This window comes from Tasmannia lanceolata, unplaced genomic scaffold, assembly GCF_043159265.1.
Source record: "Tasmannia lanceolata isolate RefF3 unplaced genomic scaffold, GAP_Taslan_0.1 ptg000020l, whole genome shotgun sequence".
In the NCBI taxonomy this organism is placed as follows: Eukaryota; Viridiplantae; Streptophyta; class Magnoliopsida; order Canellales; family Winteraceae; genus Tasmannia; species Tasmannia lanceolata.
In genome coordinates, this window is record NW_027518697.1 from 6225071 (window position 1) to 6241213 (window position 16143).

Sequence of the window (16143 nt, forward strand, 5' to 3'; positions counted from 1 at the left end):
CCCATACGGGGCCGGATGGAACCATGGGTCCCGGGCACTTTTTCCCAAGTCTAAATTTTAAGACCATTGATCTTGTAGAACAATCATAAGACCCACGTCGTAGTCTTGGTCAAATGTTACAACCCAACACATAGAAGCGGCACAAGCTGTCCCAAAGGCATGTGTTAGATAGGGGTGCAACTCGGGGCGGGTTCAACACCCCCCCCCCCCCCCACCAAAAAAAAAAAAAGCCGGGTCATGTCGGGTTGAGTTCGGGTTCGGGTTGGGGGTCTGGGCAACCCGACCTGAGTGAAACCCGACATTTTTTATGATTTTTTTTATAAGCTTAAAAACTTGGGTCGGGTCGGGTCGAGTTCGGGTTGGAAAAAAGGGTTTGCACCACTACGGTTAGAAGTGAGCCTAATAACAACCAGTGCCTTTTTAGTATTTTTAATGCCTTTAAGTATTTTAACAAGGTAGATTAATTTTTCACCCCTTGTACGAAGATGCGCCCCCCTCGTAACGTGATTTGACGTCAAAAGCGTTAAAGTCAGCCGGTCAGCCCACAATTCCGGTACAAGTGGTGCGCATAATCCTAGAGAAGGGGTGAAAAAAATCATCTCCCTTTAACAAACATATTTTTTTTTGGGTACACTTGGGAATGTTTGCGAGTCACGATCCTGGCAAAAGCGTGTCTAGCTATCGTTTCCGAATCTCAAGAGTCGCGGTTACTTTCCGTCTCCTAAGAACGAACGTAAACGCGTTCTTCTCCTTTTTATAACTCTGGTTCTTCTCTCTCCCTCTCTCTCTGATCCTTAAGCCCGTAGAATTTCTTAAGAACTTCGTTCGATTTCTACTATCTCCTTATCCAAAATCTATTATCGGATTCAATGAATTCGTCTCAGTTCATGGACAAGCAGATCACGGGGCTTTCAGGATCCCAAAACAGCGATTTTTTCGAGTTCTTAAACCCTAACGACGGAGGGAAAAAAGAGCAGATCTTACCGAGCTACGATTTTCAGCCGATTAGGTCTTCCACTGTGCCCAATCTCGAAGGTAGCAGCATCACTGGAGCTAGGGCTTGGAATTCGGGGGATTCGAAGTCGAATGCGTCTGTTTTTATAGTAAGATTATTTTTCTTCTTTTTTGTAAATGTAATATGTGATGATTTTTAGGGTTTTAGATGTGTTTTGAGCGTTAGTTTGCGGGATCTAGGGCTTTGAATTCGGCGGATTCGAAGTCGAATGCGTCTGGTTTTAGATTTTAGATTATTTGTCTTATTTTTCTTCTTTTTGTAAATGTAATATGTGATGATTGTTAGGGTTTTAGATGGTTCTGAGCATTAGTTTGATGGCTTTAGTTAGTTTGCGACGTTTAGGGCTTTGAATTCGGCGGATTGGAAGTCAAGTGCGTCTGGTTTTAGAGTAAGATTATTTGTATTTTTCTTCTTCTTTTTGTCAATGTAATATGTGATGATTGTTAGGGTTTTAGATGGGTTTTGATCGTTATTTTGATGGGTTGCAGCGTCACTGGAGCTAGGGCTTTGAACTCGGCGGATTCGAAGTCGAATGCGTCTGGTTTTAGAATAAGATTGTTTGTATTCTTTTTGTAAATGTAGTATGCGATGATTGTTAGGTTTTAGATGGGTTTTGAGCGTTAGTTTGATGGGCATTTGGCTCGTTTGTGGAAGATTTTAGGTTTAATTCGTAAGGTGTTTGGTGGATTTCGAAAAGATTGTGGGGATAACTTGTCGGGTATTTTATCTACTTATAGAGAAGACCTGGATGCCATTCGTGTTGGATTTGATAATAGGAGATTTTACTGCTAATTCCTTTAGCATCTGTTGATATGTGAGTTGGTTTCGTGGATAAATTTTGGGGTTTTAGATGGTTTTTGAGGGGTAATTCCGGGCATCTGTTGGTTTTTGGTTAATTTGGCTAGTGTCTGTTGCTATTTGAGAAAGTTTTTTGTTGGGTACCTGTTGATAAGCTTGGGATTTAGTGTTACAAGCCAGGAAAACAAAAAGAAGTGATTTGGTCCACTTCGAGGGGAACTGTCCTCCAAATCTCCTCAAGAAGGAAGAACAATAAGTCTCTGGTTTTTTTCTTTGTTATGCTCACACGGCAAATGAAAGAAAAACAAGGAATAGAAAGCTAACAGGTAAGAAGTAACAACAAATTGTCATATTTTTTTTTTAAAAAAAAGAAAAGAAAATGAAAAAGTAACAACGAATATATAGAGGTCTCCAAATATTTCTTAACCATAACTGATGTTATTCCAATTTCTCTCCTAAACAAATCCTTATCCTATCTACCAGCTTCTCCATTTGGCACACAACACCTATCACTGGAGATCATGCACATATCACCCCTTCTCCCTTATGAAGGAACCTTGTCCTCAAGGTTCACCTCCAAAAATTTTGCCATAATATCACTGAATCGCTCCCATGTAGCGTCATCCTCATTCGTTACTTCCCATTGGATCAGAACTTCAGTGACGACGTGGTTTCCTCGACATACCATCTGTCGATCAAGTATAGTCTGCGCCATGGCCTGCACCACCTCATCATCTTTGACGGGTGGTAAATCTTGTATCGGTTGTATTTGAGACGCTACTATTGGCTTCAAATTCGAAACATGGAATACAGGATGAATGCGCGGGGATGATGGTAAATCAAGCCTGTGAGCAATTGGACTGACCTTCTCCTAAATTTGAAAAGGTCCATAGTAACGAGGTGAGAGCTTCAGTGATTGCCTAGCTGTAACAGACATCTGTTGATATGGTTGGAGTCGAAGGTAAACACAATCTCCAACGAGAAACTCATGTTTTGTTCGATGCCGGTCTGCATTATACTTCATTCGCTCTTGGGCTTGTTGCAAATTCTCCTTTAGTAGTTCCAATACGCAGTCCCTTTCACGCAAAAGTTGTTCCACTGCTTGTACCTTCATAGTTCGAGGCATCTGTTGGTTTTGGTTAATTTGGCTAGTGTCTGTTGATTTTTGAGAAAGTTTTTTGTTGGGCACCTGTTGATAAGCTTGGGATTTTGTGTTACAAGCCAGAAAAACAAAAAGAAATGATTTGGTCCACTTCGAGGGGAGCCGTCCTCCAAATCTCCTTAAGAAGGAAGAACAATTAGTCTCTGGTTTTTTTCTTTGTTATGCTCACACGGCAATTGAAAGAAAAACAAGGAATAGAAAACTAACAGGTAAGAAGTAACAACGAATTGTCATATATTTTTTTTTTAAAAAGAAAAGAAAATGAAAAAGTAACAACGAATATATAGAGGTCTCCAAATATTTCTTAACCATCACTGATTTTATTCCAATTCCACTCCTAAACAAATCCTTATCCTATCTACCAGCTTCTCCATGTGGCACACAACACCTATCACTAGAGATCATGCACATATCACCCCTTCTCCCTTAAGAAGGAACCTTGTCCTCAAGGTTCACCTCCCAAAAATTTGCCATAATATCACTGAATCGCTCCCATGTAGTGTCATCCTCATTCGTTCCTTCCCATTGGATCAGAACTTCAGTGACGTGGTTTCCTCGACGTACCATCCATCGATCAAGTATAGTCTGCGCCATGGGCTGCACCACCCCATCATCTTTGACGGGTGGTAAATCTTGTATCGGTTGTATTTGAGACGCTACTATTGGCTTCAAATTCGAAACATGGAATACAGGATGAATGCGCGGGGATGATGGTAAATCAAGCCTGTGAGCAATTGGACTGACCTTTTCCAAAATCTGAAAAGGTCCATAGTAACGAGGTGAGAGCTTCAGTGATTGCCTACCTGTAACAGACATCTGTTGATCTGGTTGGAGCCGAAGGTAAACCCAATCTCCAACAAGAAAATCATGTTCTGTTCGATGCCGGTCTGCATTATACTTCATTCGCTCTTGGGCTTGTTGCAAATTCTCCTTTAATAGTTTCAATATGCAGTCCCTTTCACGCAAAAGTTGTTCCACTGCTTGTACCTTCATAGTTCGAGGCATCTGTTGGTTTTGGTTAATTTGGCTAGTGGCTGTTGATTTTGGAGAAATTTTTTGTTGGGTACCTGTTGATAAGCTTGGGATTTAGTGTTACAAGCCAGAAAAACAAAAAGAAATGATTTGGTCCACTTCGAGGGGAACCGTCCTCCAAATCTCGTCAAGAAGGAAGAAGAATAAGTCTCTGTTTTTATCTTTATAATGCTCATACGGCGATTAAAAGAAGAACAAGGAATATAAAACTAACAGATAAGAAGTAACAATGAATTGCCATATTTCTCAAAAAAAAGAAAAAAAGAAAGAAAGAAGTAACAACGAATAGATAGAGGTCTCCCGATATTTCTCAACCATCACTGATTTTATTCCAATTCCACTCCTAAACAAATCCTTATCCTATCTACCAGCTTGTCCATGTGGCACACAACATCTATCACTGGAGATCATGCACGTATCACCCCTTCTCCATTAAGAAGGAACCTTGTCCTCAAGGTTCACCTCCAGAAATTTGCCACAATATCGGTGAATCGCTCCCCTGTAGCGTCATCCTCATTCGTTGCTTCCCATTGGATTAGAACTCTAGTGACAACACGGTTCGTCGATATGCCATCCATCGAGCAAGTATGGTCTGTGGCATGGGCTGCACCAACCCATCATCTTTGACGGGTGGTAAATCTTGTATCGGTTGTATTTGAGAACCTACTATTGGCTTCAAATTCGAAACATGGAATACATAATGAATGCGTGAGGATGATGGTAAATCAAGCCTATGAGCAACTGGGCTGACATTCTCCAAAATCTGAAAAGGCCCATAGTAACGAGGTGAGAGCTTCAATGATTGCCTAGCTGTAACTGTAACAGACATCTGCTGATATGGTTGGAGTCGAAGGTAAACCCAGTCTCCAACGAGAGATTCACGTTCCGTTCGATGCCGGTCTGCATTATGCTTCATTCATTCTTGGGCCTGTTGTAAATTCTCCTTTAGTACTTTCAGTATGCGGTCCCTTTCACGCAACAGTTGTTCCACTGCTCGTACCTTCGCAGTTCCGGGTACATAGATAAGGATGTTAGGTGGTAGAACACCATACACTACTTTGAATGGACTCATCCGAATGGAAGAGTGGTAGGTTGTGGTGTGCCACCATTCGGCCCACGGAATTCATTTTACCCACTCCTTCGGCTTAAACCTTGTAAAACACCTGAGATAATTCTCGAGACACCAGTTGACGACCTCGGTTTGGCTGTTTGACTGAGGGTGGTATGCAATGCTCATATTGAGGTGGGTGCCTTGCATTCTGAAGAGCTCTTGCCAAAAATGTGCTTATGAAAGTGGCTCCATGAGCACTTACAATGGTCCTAGGCATCCCATGTTGTTTGAATACATTCTCAATGAAGAGTTGCGCCAATGTGGACGCAATATAGGGTCGTGATAGTGGAATGAAATGGCTATATTTAGACAAACGATCAACCACAACAAAAATCACGTTCTTACCGTGCGAAGTGGGAAGTACTTCTATAAAATCCATAGAGATGTCTACCCAAATACAGTTGGGAATGGGTAGCGGCTGTATCTAGCCTGCTAATGATGTATTTTCGTTCTCGGTCCTTTGACAGATATCGCACTCCCTTGTGAATTGGCGAACATGCGACTGCATCTTTGGCCAATAGAAAACAACCGAATTCGTTGTAGCGTAGGGAAATAGCCTGAATGTCCACCGACTGAAGATGTATGAAATTCCTTGAGAATAGATTCCCGAAAGAACATATTTTGGCCCAATAAGTAATCGATTCTTGAAGTACAACACTCCTTGAAGCATCTGATATTGTTGGGAGTCTAACGCTTCTTGTTGCCGTTGTTTAAGCTTCTCCTGGAGGTAATTGTCGGTTTAGTATTCAACCCTGATTTGGTCAAGCCATGCCGGGACAACAACAGATATAGCGTGGCTTTGGGCTTCATCTTCCCATCTTGACAAAGAATCTACTACTCCATTCTCATGTCCCTTCTTATATATCACCTCATAATTTTATCCCAAGAGCTTGACAAGCTATTTTTTCTTGCGCTGGGGTGGTGATCCGCTGTTCCAAAAGAAACTTCAAGCTCTGTTGGTCCGTGTGGATGACGAAATGTCGCCCCCTTAGGTATGGCCGCCATCTCTGAACACAAATAGCAATGGCAAGGAACTCCTTCTCATACGTAGATAATGACAGGCTTGCACCCTTAAGAGCTTGGCTTATAAACTCTAGGGGTCTCTCCTCTTGCATAAGCACTCCTCCAATCCCATAACCAGAGGCGTCACATTCAATCAAGAACACCTTGTTAAAATCTGGTGGGGCCAAGAACAGAAGGAGAGATCATTGCTTGCTTGAGACTAATGAAAGCATGATCAGCTGCATCGCTCCATACAAAGGCATTTTTGCGTAATAGGGCTGTAAGAGGGGCTGTGATCTCTTCATATCCTTTGATAAATCTTCGATAGTATCCTGTGAGGTCAAGAAATCCGTACAAGGCTTTGGGAGCTGTCGGCTTGGGCCAGGAGTGAACACATGAGATCTTATCTGGATCAGGGGCAACTCATTCAATGGAAATAATGTGACCCAAGTATTCAATGCTTGATTGCCCGAACTTGCATTTTGTCATCTTAACAAACAACTGATGAGTGCGTAAAGTCTCAAGGGCACCGCGGAGATGATAAAGGTGCTCCTTGTATGTCTTACTATAAACTATATACCGTCGAAGAAGACAAGTAGGAATCGTCTTAAGTGAGGTCGGAAAATATCATTCATAAGACATTGGAAAGTTGAGGGAGCATTATTAAGCCCGAAGGGCATTACTTTTTTTTTGAATGGTAAGCCTAAAGGGCATCACTAATAACTCATAGTGCCCCTCATGAGTTCTAAATGCTGGTTTGTGTATATTTGAAGATTTACTCGGACCTGGTGGAAGCCGGACCGTAGATCTAACTTAGAAAACCAACAAATCCCTTGTAATTTATCTAATAGTTCATCTATGATAGGAATGGTATACTTATCTTTGACTGTGTCATGGTTGAGAGCTCGATAGTCAACACAGAGACGCCAACTCCTGTTGCGCTTTTTCACTAATATGACCAGAGAATAGTAGGAACTTTGGCTGGGAAGAATGATGCCATCTTGAAGCATAGTTCGAACTATCCTTTCAATTTTGTTCTTTTGCTAGTGTGGGTACCGGTATGGTCGTGCAAATTTCAGTTTATTGTTAATGTGAAGTGAAATCTTGTGATATTGAGACTTTTTTGGAGGTAATCCCTTGGGTTCAGGAAAAACTTCTTGAAATTGGTCAAGTAGACTCTTCATTCTAGGCTCAAGTGGTGGTTCCATATGGGTCATCTCTAAGCCAGACAATTGTAGTAGGAACCTTTGCTTTTTCGCAGGTTGCGACTAACTTCCACTTCACAGTTTCCCTTTATGTATGATGCCTTCTTGCCTTTAATGGTGTAACTCCTTCTGTCTTTAGCAAATCAAATGGACAACTTAGAGAAATCCCATACAATAGCACTTAGACTCGTCAACCAATACGCCCCAAGAACCGCATCACAACCACCCAAGGGAAGAATGAAGAAATCAGTTTTGGCATGGAAACCTTGAACCCAAAGATTCAAGTTGGGACACTTCCCCTTGCTCATTAGCCGTTCTCCATTGGCTACCATAACTAATAGATTTCCTCCCGGTTGTGGTTTTAGTTTAGCCTTCACAAGCACTCATGGATCAAGGAAGTTATGGGTACTACCTGAATCTATGGGTATGGTGACTCGATTTTTTCATATAACCCCTTCTACTCGCATGGTGTGTGGTGCTTATGTGCCTGCCATGGCGTGTAGTGAAATCTCCGGCATTGGATCAATATTTTCTCCAGACGACACTAGTTCGTTTACCTCATGTTCGTCTTTGGTCCCCTTCTCCCCCAATGAGGAAAAGCTTTTGTAACTTACAGCGGTGACCCGATCGATATTTCTCATGTCATAATTGTTGCAGAGCCCTCAGCCGCGCCTCTCCTTTGCCTCTACAGTAGGGCTGGCAACGGGGCGGGGTGGGGCCGAATGTTGCATTCCCCGTCCCCATCGGAATATCTAATCCCCACCCCGCCCCTCTGGGAATATCTAATCCCCATCCCCGTCCCTCACAAAAAATCCTGACCTCAAAAAAGCTTTTTAACGCCCATAAAAAAGAAAAAGACAAGCCGCGTTTGTGCACTTATCAAAATATGGTAGTGCCAATATCACTAGCCTAAAAGAAATATTTACTCTTAACAAAAAAATATTAAAACATTACTAAAATAAGAGGATATTTATAATGGCTTGCATATTAAAACGAGGCGGGGCGCCCCGCCCCCCGTCAGGGGATTTTTTAGGTCCCCGTCCCCTTCCCCACCCCAAGTCGGGGGAATCCCCGCCCGTGTGGGGCGGATCCCTGTTTTCACGGGTGAAATTGTCAGCCCTACTCTACAGGAGTCAACCTATTAATGGGCGGTAGTATGGTCTGTATCTCTGGGGCGCCTTGGGCTTGTGAAGGCCGGGAAGGCTCCTCGTGGCCCTGCCGTCTTCGCATTGATATCTTCTCATCTTGCAACCGAGCCAAGCCGATCCCTGTTGTCAATGATGTGGGCTTAAACATTCGTATGTCCAAGCGCATTTCCTCGCGTAGACTACATACAAAGCAGCTTGTGAGAAATGCTAATTGTAAATGACGGATGGAAACAAAAACATAGAAACATGACTCTAGTGCAGGAGGAAGAAAAGATAAAAAATACAAAAAGCAAAGCCAAGAAAATAAAAAAGGTAAGAAATCGAAAAGTTGAAGAGACGACATAAGCACCCCATTCTTGGCCAACTTATCTGCCCCCCCCCGTTAGACGATCTCCTGACGTGGCGGAAAGAGATATTGGGTTCCCTCCACAATGTCTTTGATCTCATAAAAAAGCTCAGCAAATCTCCAAGTGGGCACATGTGAACCGCTTAGACAGCGAACTACATTGAGGGAACCCCCTTCTACCACCACTCTATCCAAGTCCTCCACGGCCTACTACATTGAGAGAATCAGCCCTTATCAATATCTTGCTACATGAATATTCTCATTATAGAAGCATCCTTTGAATAAGTAAATGTGCAATTGTATTACTGTCATATTATTTAATTATATATAAAGGAATCTCTTCAGCATTTATGGAAACTAATCTCTTTATTATTAGGATGATCAATAATTATTTTATTCTTTTGATTTTTTTTTGTTGATGTTTACAAACTCTACTAAACATCTTTTTGGTGTTTTTGTGATAAATATAGAATTATGCTTCTCTAGAACCCCATGAATCAACAAAAGTTACTTTGGAGGAAGATATGAGCGCTTATGATACAGCTACAGTGTCGGAGATTGATCGAACAATGAAGAAACATGCTGATAATCTGTTACATGCATTGGATGGTGTAAGCGCACGATTGTCACAGCTGGAAACCAGAACTCGCCTCATAGAAAGCTCAGTGGATGATTTGAAGTTGTTGATTGGAAATAATCATGGCAGCAATGATGGAAGGCTGAGGCAATTGGAGAATATACTAAGAGAGGTATTTATCTGGTATTCATATTTTGTTTTGACATGTTTCATATTGGTAGACATTCTCCAAGAAGTGTTTGATAATTCATTTATGCTTTTAACTCCAGTTTTTGGTTAAAGGATCCTAAAAATCTCTAAACCCTGTTTTTTTTGGGTGTTATGCTTCAGTATATTTCGTTACTATAGCCCATCTTTAGCAGTCAGGGTTACATGTATTCTGTGAATTAAAAGGTTAGCTGCTGGATCTTTTGATCTGTTATCTGGCTCGTGCTAATTAATATGACATTGGGCGGGATCTTTGTTGAGCATGCAGTGTTTTCATGTGGTTAATATCTTAACCTGCATTGTTAGCCTATGCTTTTTGCTTATCACCCAGTTCACAGGATGACGCGATTTATTTAACTTTGGAGAATCCACTATCAGTGAAGTGAACAGAAGTCAAATTGATATGATGGATGTATGACCATGGAGATTGAGAACACAGCTTCTCAGATTTTAGTCCGAGAGATAACTCAGATTAGACATCGATATTAAAGGCATTCTTTGATTGTTATATTCTTATTCTTGAGTTTTTTTTTTTTTTTTTTTTTTCGGATGGCCTTAATCTTGAGCATGTTAGAAAGCTTAGTTGAGCAGAACTGGCAACCTGAAGTTACATAGTGCTGGAATCATATTCCAAAGTCTGTACAGGGCAGTTTACCTGCGAGTTAATTTCACCCTATATGGGTTATTCATTGAAAACACTGGGAACTTTTGGTGAAATAATTCAAAAGTCAACAAAAAAATAACTTCTTAAATAAGAATTAACACCATATTTTGTGAATATTTGATACCGACCATCTCTCTCTCTCTCTCTCTCTCTCTCTCTCTCTCACACACACACACACACACACACACACACACACACACACACACACACACGCACGCACACACGCATGAACCTACACGCACCCCAACATTTTAGCAATCTAGTTGATGCTATGGGATTTTAGTCTTAAAATTTTATGGAGAATAACTTAATTTTCATATAATAAAAAAAGTAAATTTTATAGAAAGTTATATTGACCGAACTGCACATTTTTGATATATTTTTCTATTTACTGTTTTTCCATATTTTGGCCCTATCAATTAGTTATGTTCATAGAACTACCTGTCGTTGATAGATTTTTTTCATTTACTACTCATATTTCCCCCCTAAATTATCTTAGACTTTATGCCTTTTGTTTATTTTTAATAATTATATATGGGCTTTAGATTTTATAGTATTATGTTTGGTCTTCCTTTTTATTTTTAAGGTTCCAATAACCACCAAAACTGCATCTTACTTTCATGAGAAAGCCGAAAAAAGAGAAATGCTGCCATATTTTTCATTTGGTTGTTAACCCCTTTTTTTTGGCACCTTTTAGCCTTCTGTCATATATTGATGTTTTAAATCTCCATTATTCAGAATAAAAATCTCCTGGGAAATAACCTTACCTATAAATTCCCTATACCAGTACTTGTGGCTATATAAATGACTCAGCTGCTTACTACGCTAAATATGTGGTAGTCTGGTAGATTGTAAATGTCTCTGGCATTTGTTACATGCTTAGATTGGTTAGAATGTGGCTAGCCTTTGAGAGTTATTACTTTAGCTTCAGTGGACTGTGGGAGAGCCTTTTTGTTGCTGGTGTTTTGCTGCTACTGGAGGGGAGGAATTGGGATTGCTTTATTATTTTGGTTGTGTCTACTATATTTATCCACTCTGTATTTGGTGAGGATGTGAAAGGTTTTGTCATGTTTTTGCGATGTGCTACGAAGAAAACAAACTCAAGAGGAACATTTGCTTGTGGATAGATAGATTCTGACCAATTAGATTTGTATTTATGTTTTTCGAGTTGGTGCGAAAGCATTGGTGTGTGGCAATGAAGTGATGGGTTAATCTTATTCTCTTTTAGAATGGGCTATTAGTGGTATTTTTCATTTAGTTCCCTTGGCGATGGGCAGAATGTAGTGTTTCGGATGTGATGGCATAGAGTACTGCATTTTTTGCTGTCGTCTTGAAATGTGTTTTGCAAACCTTGTAATGACCCCAAAAAACTATGATTCTATGGCCTTTCTCCCAAGCTTGTTAACACTTAAAATGCATGACAATTCACTCAGACATTTCATCAAACACTTTCAATAAGTGAATATATAGAGGACTGTTTTGCATTTCCCTTTAATTCAACCCACCAAACATGGTATTACAAAGAAAATACAGCTATAGCTTCCTTAAGATGATGACTGGAGAGGTCCAAATTCGCCAATTACAAAAGTGAAGAGCAACAAAAGGAGAACATTAGATCTTGAGATGGAGAAGTTTGCTAGCTCCACCATGGAATTTGGTGGGATGGAAGAGGGAACCACTTAAAGTGGTGATGGAAAGGATATGCTCCAAGTGCACACTGCCACAAGGAGGAAGGATGAATAGATGGGGTGCTCACTGCACCAATTGCTAGAGGAAGTAGAACGCACTGTTCATTCCTCTTGCTAACACACGACTTCACTAGTCGTAGGGTGTTCTTGGTTACAAAGGAAAGATAAAAACATGCATAATCTCTTCTCCCTTCACCACATGGCACTTATAACTCCCCAATTACACCTACCCAAAACATATGGAGTGCCTCTACCAATTTAATGCCCTCTTGAAAGCAACCACAAGAGGGGCCTTTGCCCCCAATGGACAACAAAAAGGGGTGCCCCTATCATTTCAGCACGGAAGCATAAAAAGTTCAAAACATGGCCCATGACATAGCCTCTTTAACACTAGATGGCACCTTGGCCCGTATTCTAGAGAGGGTCTCCCACTCCATATGCCCCACAAGTGGACCACCTCCACACGATCCGGCCCCACTGATGATGCCCAAACACACAAAAGGGGCCCCACACGGCTCAAACCTTGCACCTTTGTCTGATCTTCGGCCCACTGAGTTGTCCCACACGACCCAATCCTTGTGTTTCCCTTCGATCCATAATACTTGATCAATGTTCCTAAAAAGGAACATTACAAACCTACACATTATTAGTCCTGTGATGGACGGAGTGTCTTTTTAGATTATCTGACGTAAGTTTTTCTGGTTTGTATGAGTGGATGAAGTCCAGCATGTGGACCGCCTCAATTTTGTATGGGGCCATGTTCATCCGAGGAAACTGAGTTTTTGTATCGCCTTCTAAGGTTCCAGTACTGAGGATTTGAGAAATATAGTTGTGTTCAGTGCACTGCAATGTCTTGAGTTTATATTTTGGTTGATATCATCTGTAGCAACTCCATGGCATAGACATGAAGTTTCATAGGTTTGCATGTGATTAGTAGTTCATTCAGGCCATGTTTGGTAGCCTTGAATTTTTTCCATGGAATATTAGCTTACGCAATGACTGAGGGCGGGCGGGAGAGGAGCAGGAGAGGAGAGGACCTAAGAGGGACTGTGCGAGGATAGGTTAATAAAAGGCTGAAAAATAAGGAAAAATAGAACTCCGCTCAAAATCTGATTTATTTTTTTCCCTATTTTTTAGCCACTTCTCACTCTCTCCTCACTCATGCCCTCTAACTCTCTCCGCTTTCCTTCTCCCATCCTCTCTACCCCTTTCCCACCACTCGATGAACTAGTATTCTATGGGAAAAAAAATCATGGTTGCCAAATATGGCCTTAGTTGAAAGATGTGTTGTTCATGTAAGTTTTAACTTTGCAATCTACCTTTTACAGACTTTGGATACCCTTGGGCACTGCTTCTTCAAATTCAGTATTTTCCAGTCTATGCAATCTATACATTTATTCACAACTTTTTCCCCAATTTATCTGCCAAATCCTTCAAAGAAACTGGTCTTAATGTTTTGCTTCATCATGCTTTGGTTCTTAGTTCTTCAATGTCTCTTTTCATCAAACATGCAATATTTTATTGTAGGAAAAATGTGCATATTATGCTAGTTCTTCTTTCTTCTATAGGTGGTCTCTTAGTTTTAAAACTCCCCTGCGTCATCGTGGACTGCCCCAACTTGACTCCCTTTTACCTTGGCCACGTTCCGCATTTTGCCCTAGACTCTCCCGAATTATGACCGCGTCAATTGAATACTCAGCTGCATCAATCGGGTACTTGATCGCGTCTTACCGAGTTGACTAGGAATTTCTTCGGCAACATTTTGACCTGCATCCGCATTTTAAAATACTGTGTAGTCTAATTTTGAAATTTCTGAATACTTTGAGGGAAATGATGAAATATTTGTGTATGTTAGCCTTCTCCGTGCTTCTCTGTAATGACCCTTTTCTTCGACCTAAATGAAGGGTCTTGAACTCTCACCAAGCTTGGCTACATTGCATACACATACCACACATGAAAACACTCTCCATTCAACACACCATAGATACAACATCACAATACAAGAAATAGATGGATCATGGACAATCTCACAGTAATCTCTTCATATAGCAATTCATTCACATACAAAAGAGGGGGACATTACATAGAGGGATATTGTGGAGAAAATGTGGGAAGTAGATAATGGTTGTCGGATCCAAGGTTACACTACTCTTAGAATGGATAGTGGATTGAGGTAGAGGATGCTCAGTGCATCTTCTTCCAAGAGTTGGATGGATAGAGGGGTGCCCAATGTAGGAGATGCACTATCTCACTACCAAGGTCGGCTACACTAACCAAATTCACTTCAATACATAGAGAAAACAAGCAAGCATAAGCCCTTTCCTTACCTATCCAACCTACTTATAACAAATACAAAACAAGTTGTCCATATCAAATCAATGCCTAAGCAAAAATGTCCAATGGAGTGGCTTTTGCCCAATGCACATACAAGGGGTGCCCCTATCATTTCAGTACCACTCTGAAACACTCCAAAGTGTCATATTATATCCTCTTTGAATGCTATATGGCCCTTGGCCCCATGCCCTATGGAGGGACTGCCACTCCATTTGCCTCACGAGTAGGCCACCTCCACATGATCAGACCCACGAATGATGTCCAATCACACAAATAGTTGTCCCATATGGCCCCATCCATTCGATCCACAACACTAGATCAATGTTCCTAAAAGGGAACATTATATTCTCACTACTTTACTCCAGACTTGAGTGTTTCTCAATTGTTCTGTTGTCAAGCATGCACTGGTGTTCAAAGTCCAAGCAGCCACACTACAAGTTTTGTTTGATTTCATAGTCACATGCTCTACTTAATCTCTTGCAGTTACAAACTGGTGTACAGTTTTTGCGCGATAAGCAAGAGATCGCAGATGCTCAGATGCAACTGGCGAAGCTTCAAACCACTAAGGGCGACCAACCAATCGAAAACCCAAACCCTGCACAATCAGATACTCTGCAAAAAGTAGTATCTCCACCACAGCAGTCACTTCAGTCTCTTCCACCTCAGGTCGCTCTATCACAGCCACTTCCACTAGCTGCTCTTCCGCCCCCAAATGCCCCTCCACCCCTTCAACAGCAAAATTTACCTCCAATTCAGCTTCACACTCAATTACCCCAAAGCCAAATGCCTCCCGCCCCACACTTGGCACGAGAACAATACTTCTCACGGCCAGGTCAGCTCCCAGATTCCACATATCAGCAATATCAAATGCCAACTCAGCAGCCTCAAGCTCCACCTCAGCAAAACTATCAACCACCTCCTCAGGTCCCACAGTACTCTCAACCATCCCGACTGCCCCCACAACAACAGCAACCTCCAAGCCCTGTAAATCCTCCTCCTCCCCAGTTCCAACCCCCATTGGGCCATCACACTGAAGAAAATCCTTACATGCCACCACCTCAGAGCTACCCACATGGTCCGCTTTCTCAGCCACCAAGTGGGTCCCAACCATCTCAACAGTTTTATGGGCCCGCTGCCAACATGTATGAACCCTCAGGGGGTAGACCCAGTTCAGGCCAGTCACCATTCTCTGCTGGGTATGGCCCACCACCGGGCCCGAATTTCAATGATTCCTATCCTTACAGTGGGTCCCCTTCCCACTATGGCAACCCAACAATGAAAAAACCCCAGCATTCTACTCCTGCTCCTACTAGAGAAAGTGGTTATTCACGTCTTCCCACTGCTCAGTTACTACCACAGGCTCTCCCTACTGCAGCCAGTGTTGGTAATGGTGGTTCAAATTCAGGTGGAACTGGTAATAGGGTCCCAATTGATGACGTGATTGATAAGGTGACAACGATGGGCTTTTCGAGAGAACAAGTGAGGGCGACTGTGAGGAAGCTGACCGAGAATGGCCAGTCAGTTGATCTGAATGTAGTACTGGACAAGCTGATGAATGATAGTGAGGTAATTCAGCCACAGAAAGGTTGGTTTGGACGGTGATGGATATGTGTTGGTTTTCTTAATTTCTTGTGTAAAGTTGTGAGAGTTGTTTCTTTGATACGTTTCTGAACTTTTTTCTCAATCTTTCAAAGCATCTTGTTGAGAAGGGACGCTGTTCGGATTGAACTTGTTGTTCGCTTGGGAATATGTATAGCAGCTCTTTTTGTTTCCCTTTTTTTGCTGGTAATGCTACTGTTTTACTTGTAATAATTACCGGAATGTTAATGGTATTGTGATCCCATTTTGTCTTTA

The 16143-nt window shown here is 41.6% G+C and overlaps 1 protein-coding gene across 1 annotated transcript; it reads left to right on the forward strand.

Annotated features, from left to right (window-relative positions):
- Positions 1 to 665: 665 nt before the first annotated feature.
- LOC143853991 (uncharacterized) lies at positions 666 to 16143 on the forward strand. Its single transcript, XM_077363684.1, has 3 exons — positions 666 to 1103; positions 9290 to 9568; positions 14773 to 16143. Exons 1-3 carry the CDS (start codon positions 870 to 872, stop codon positions 15889 to 15891), a joined length of 1632 nt encoding a protein of 543 aa, XP_077219799.1. The 5' UTR covers positions 666 to 869; the 3' UTR covers positions 15892 to 16143.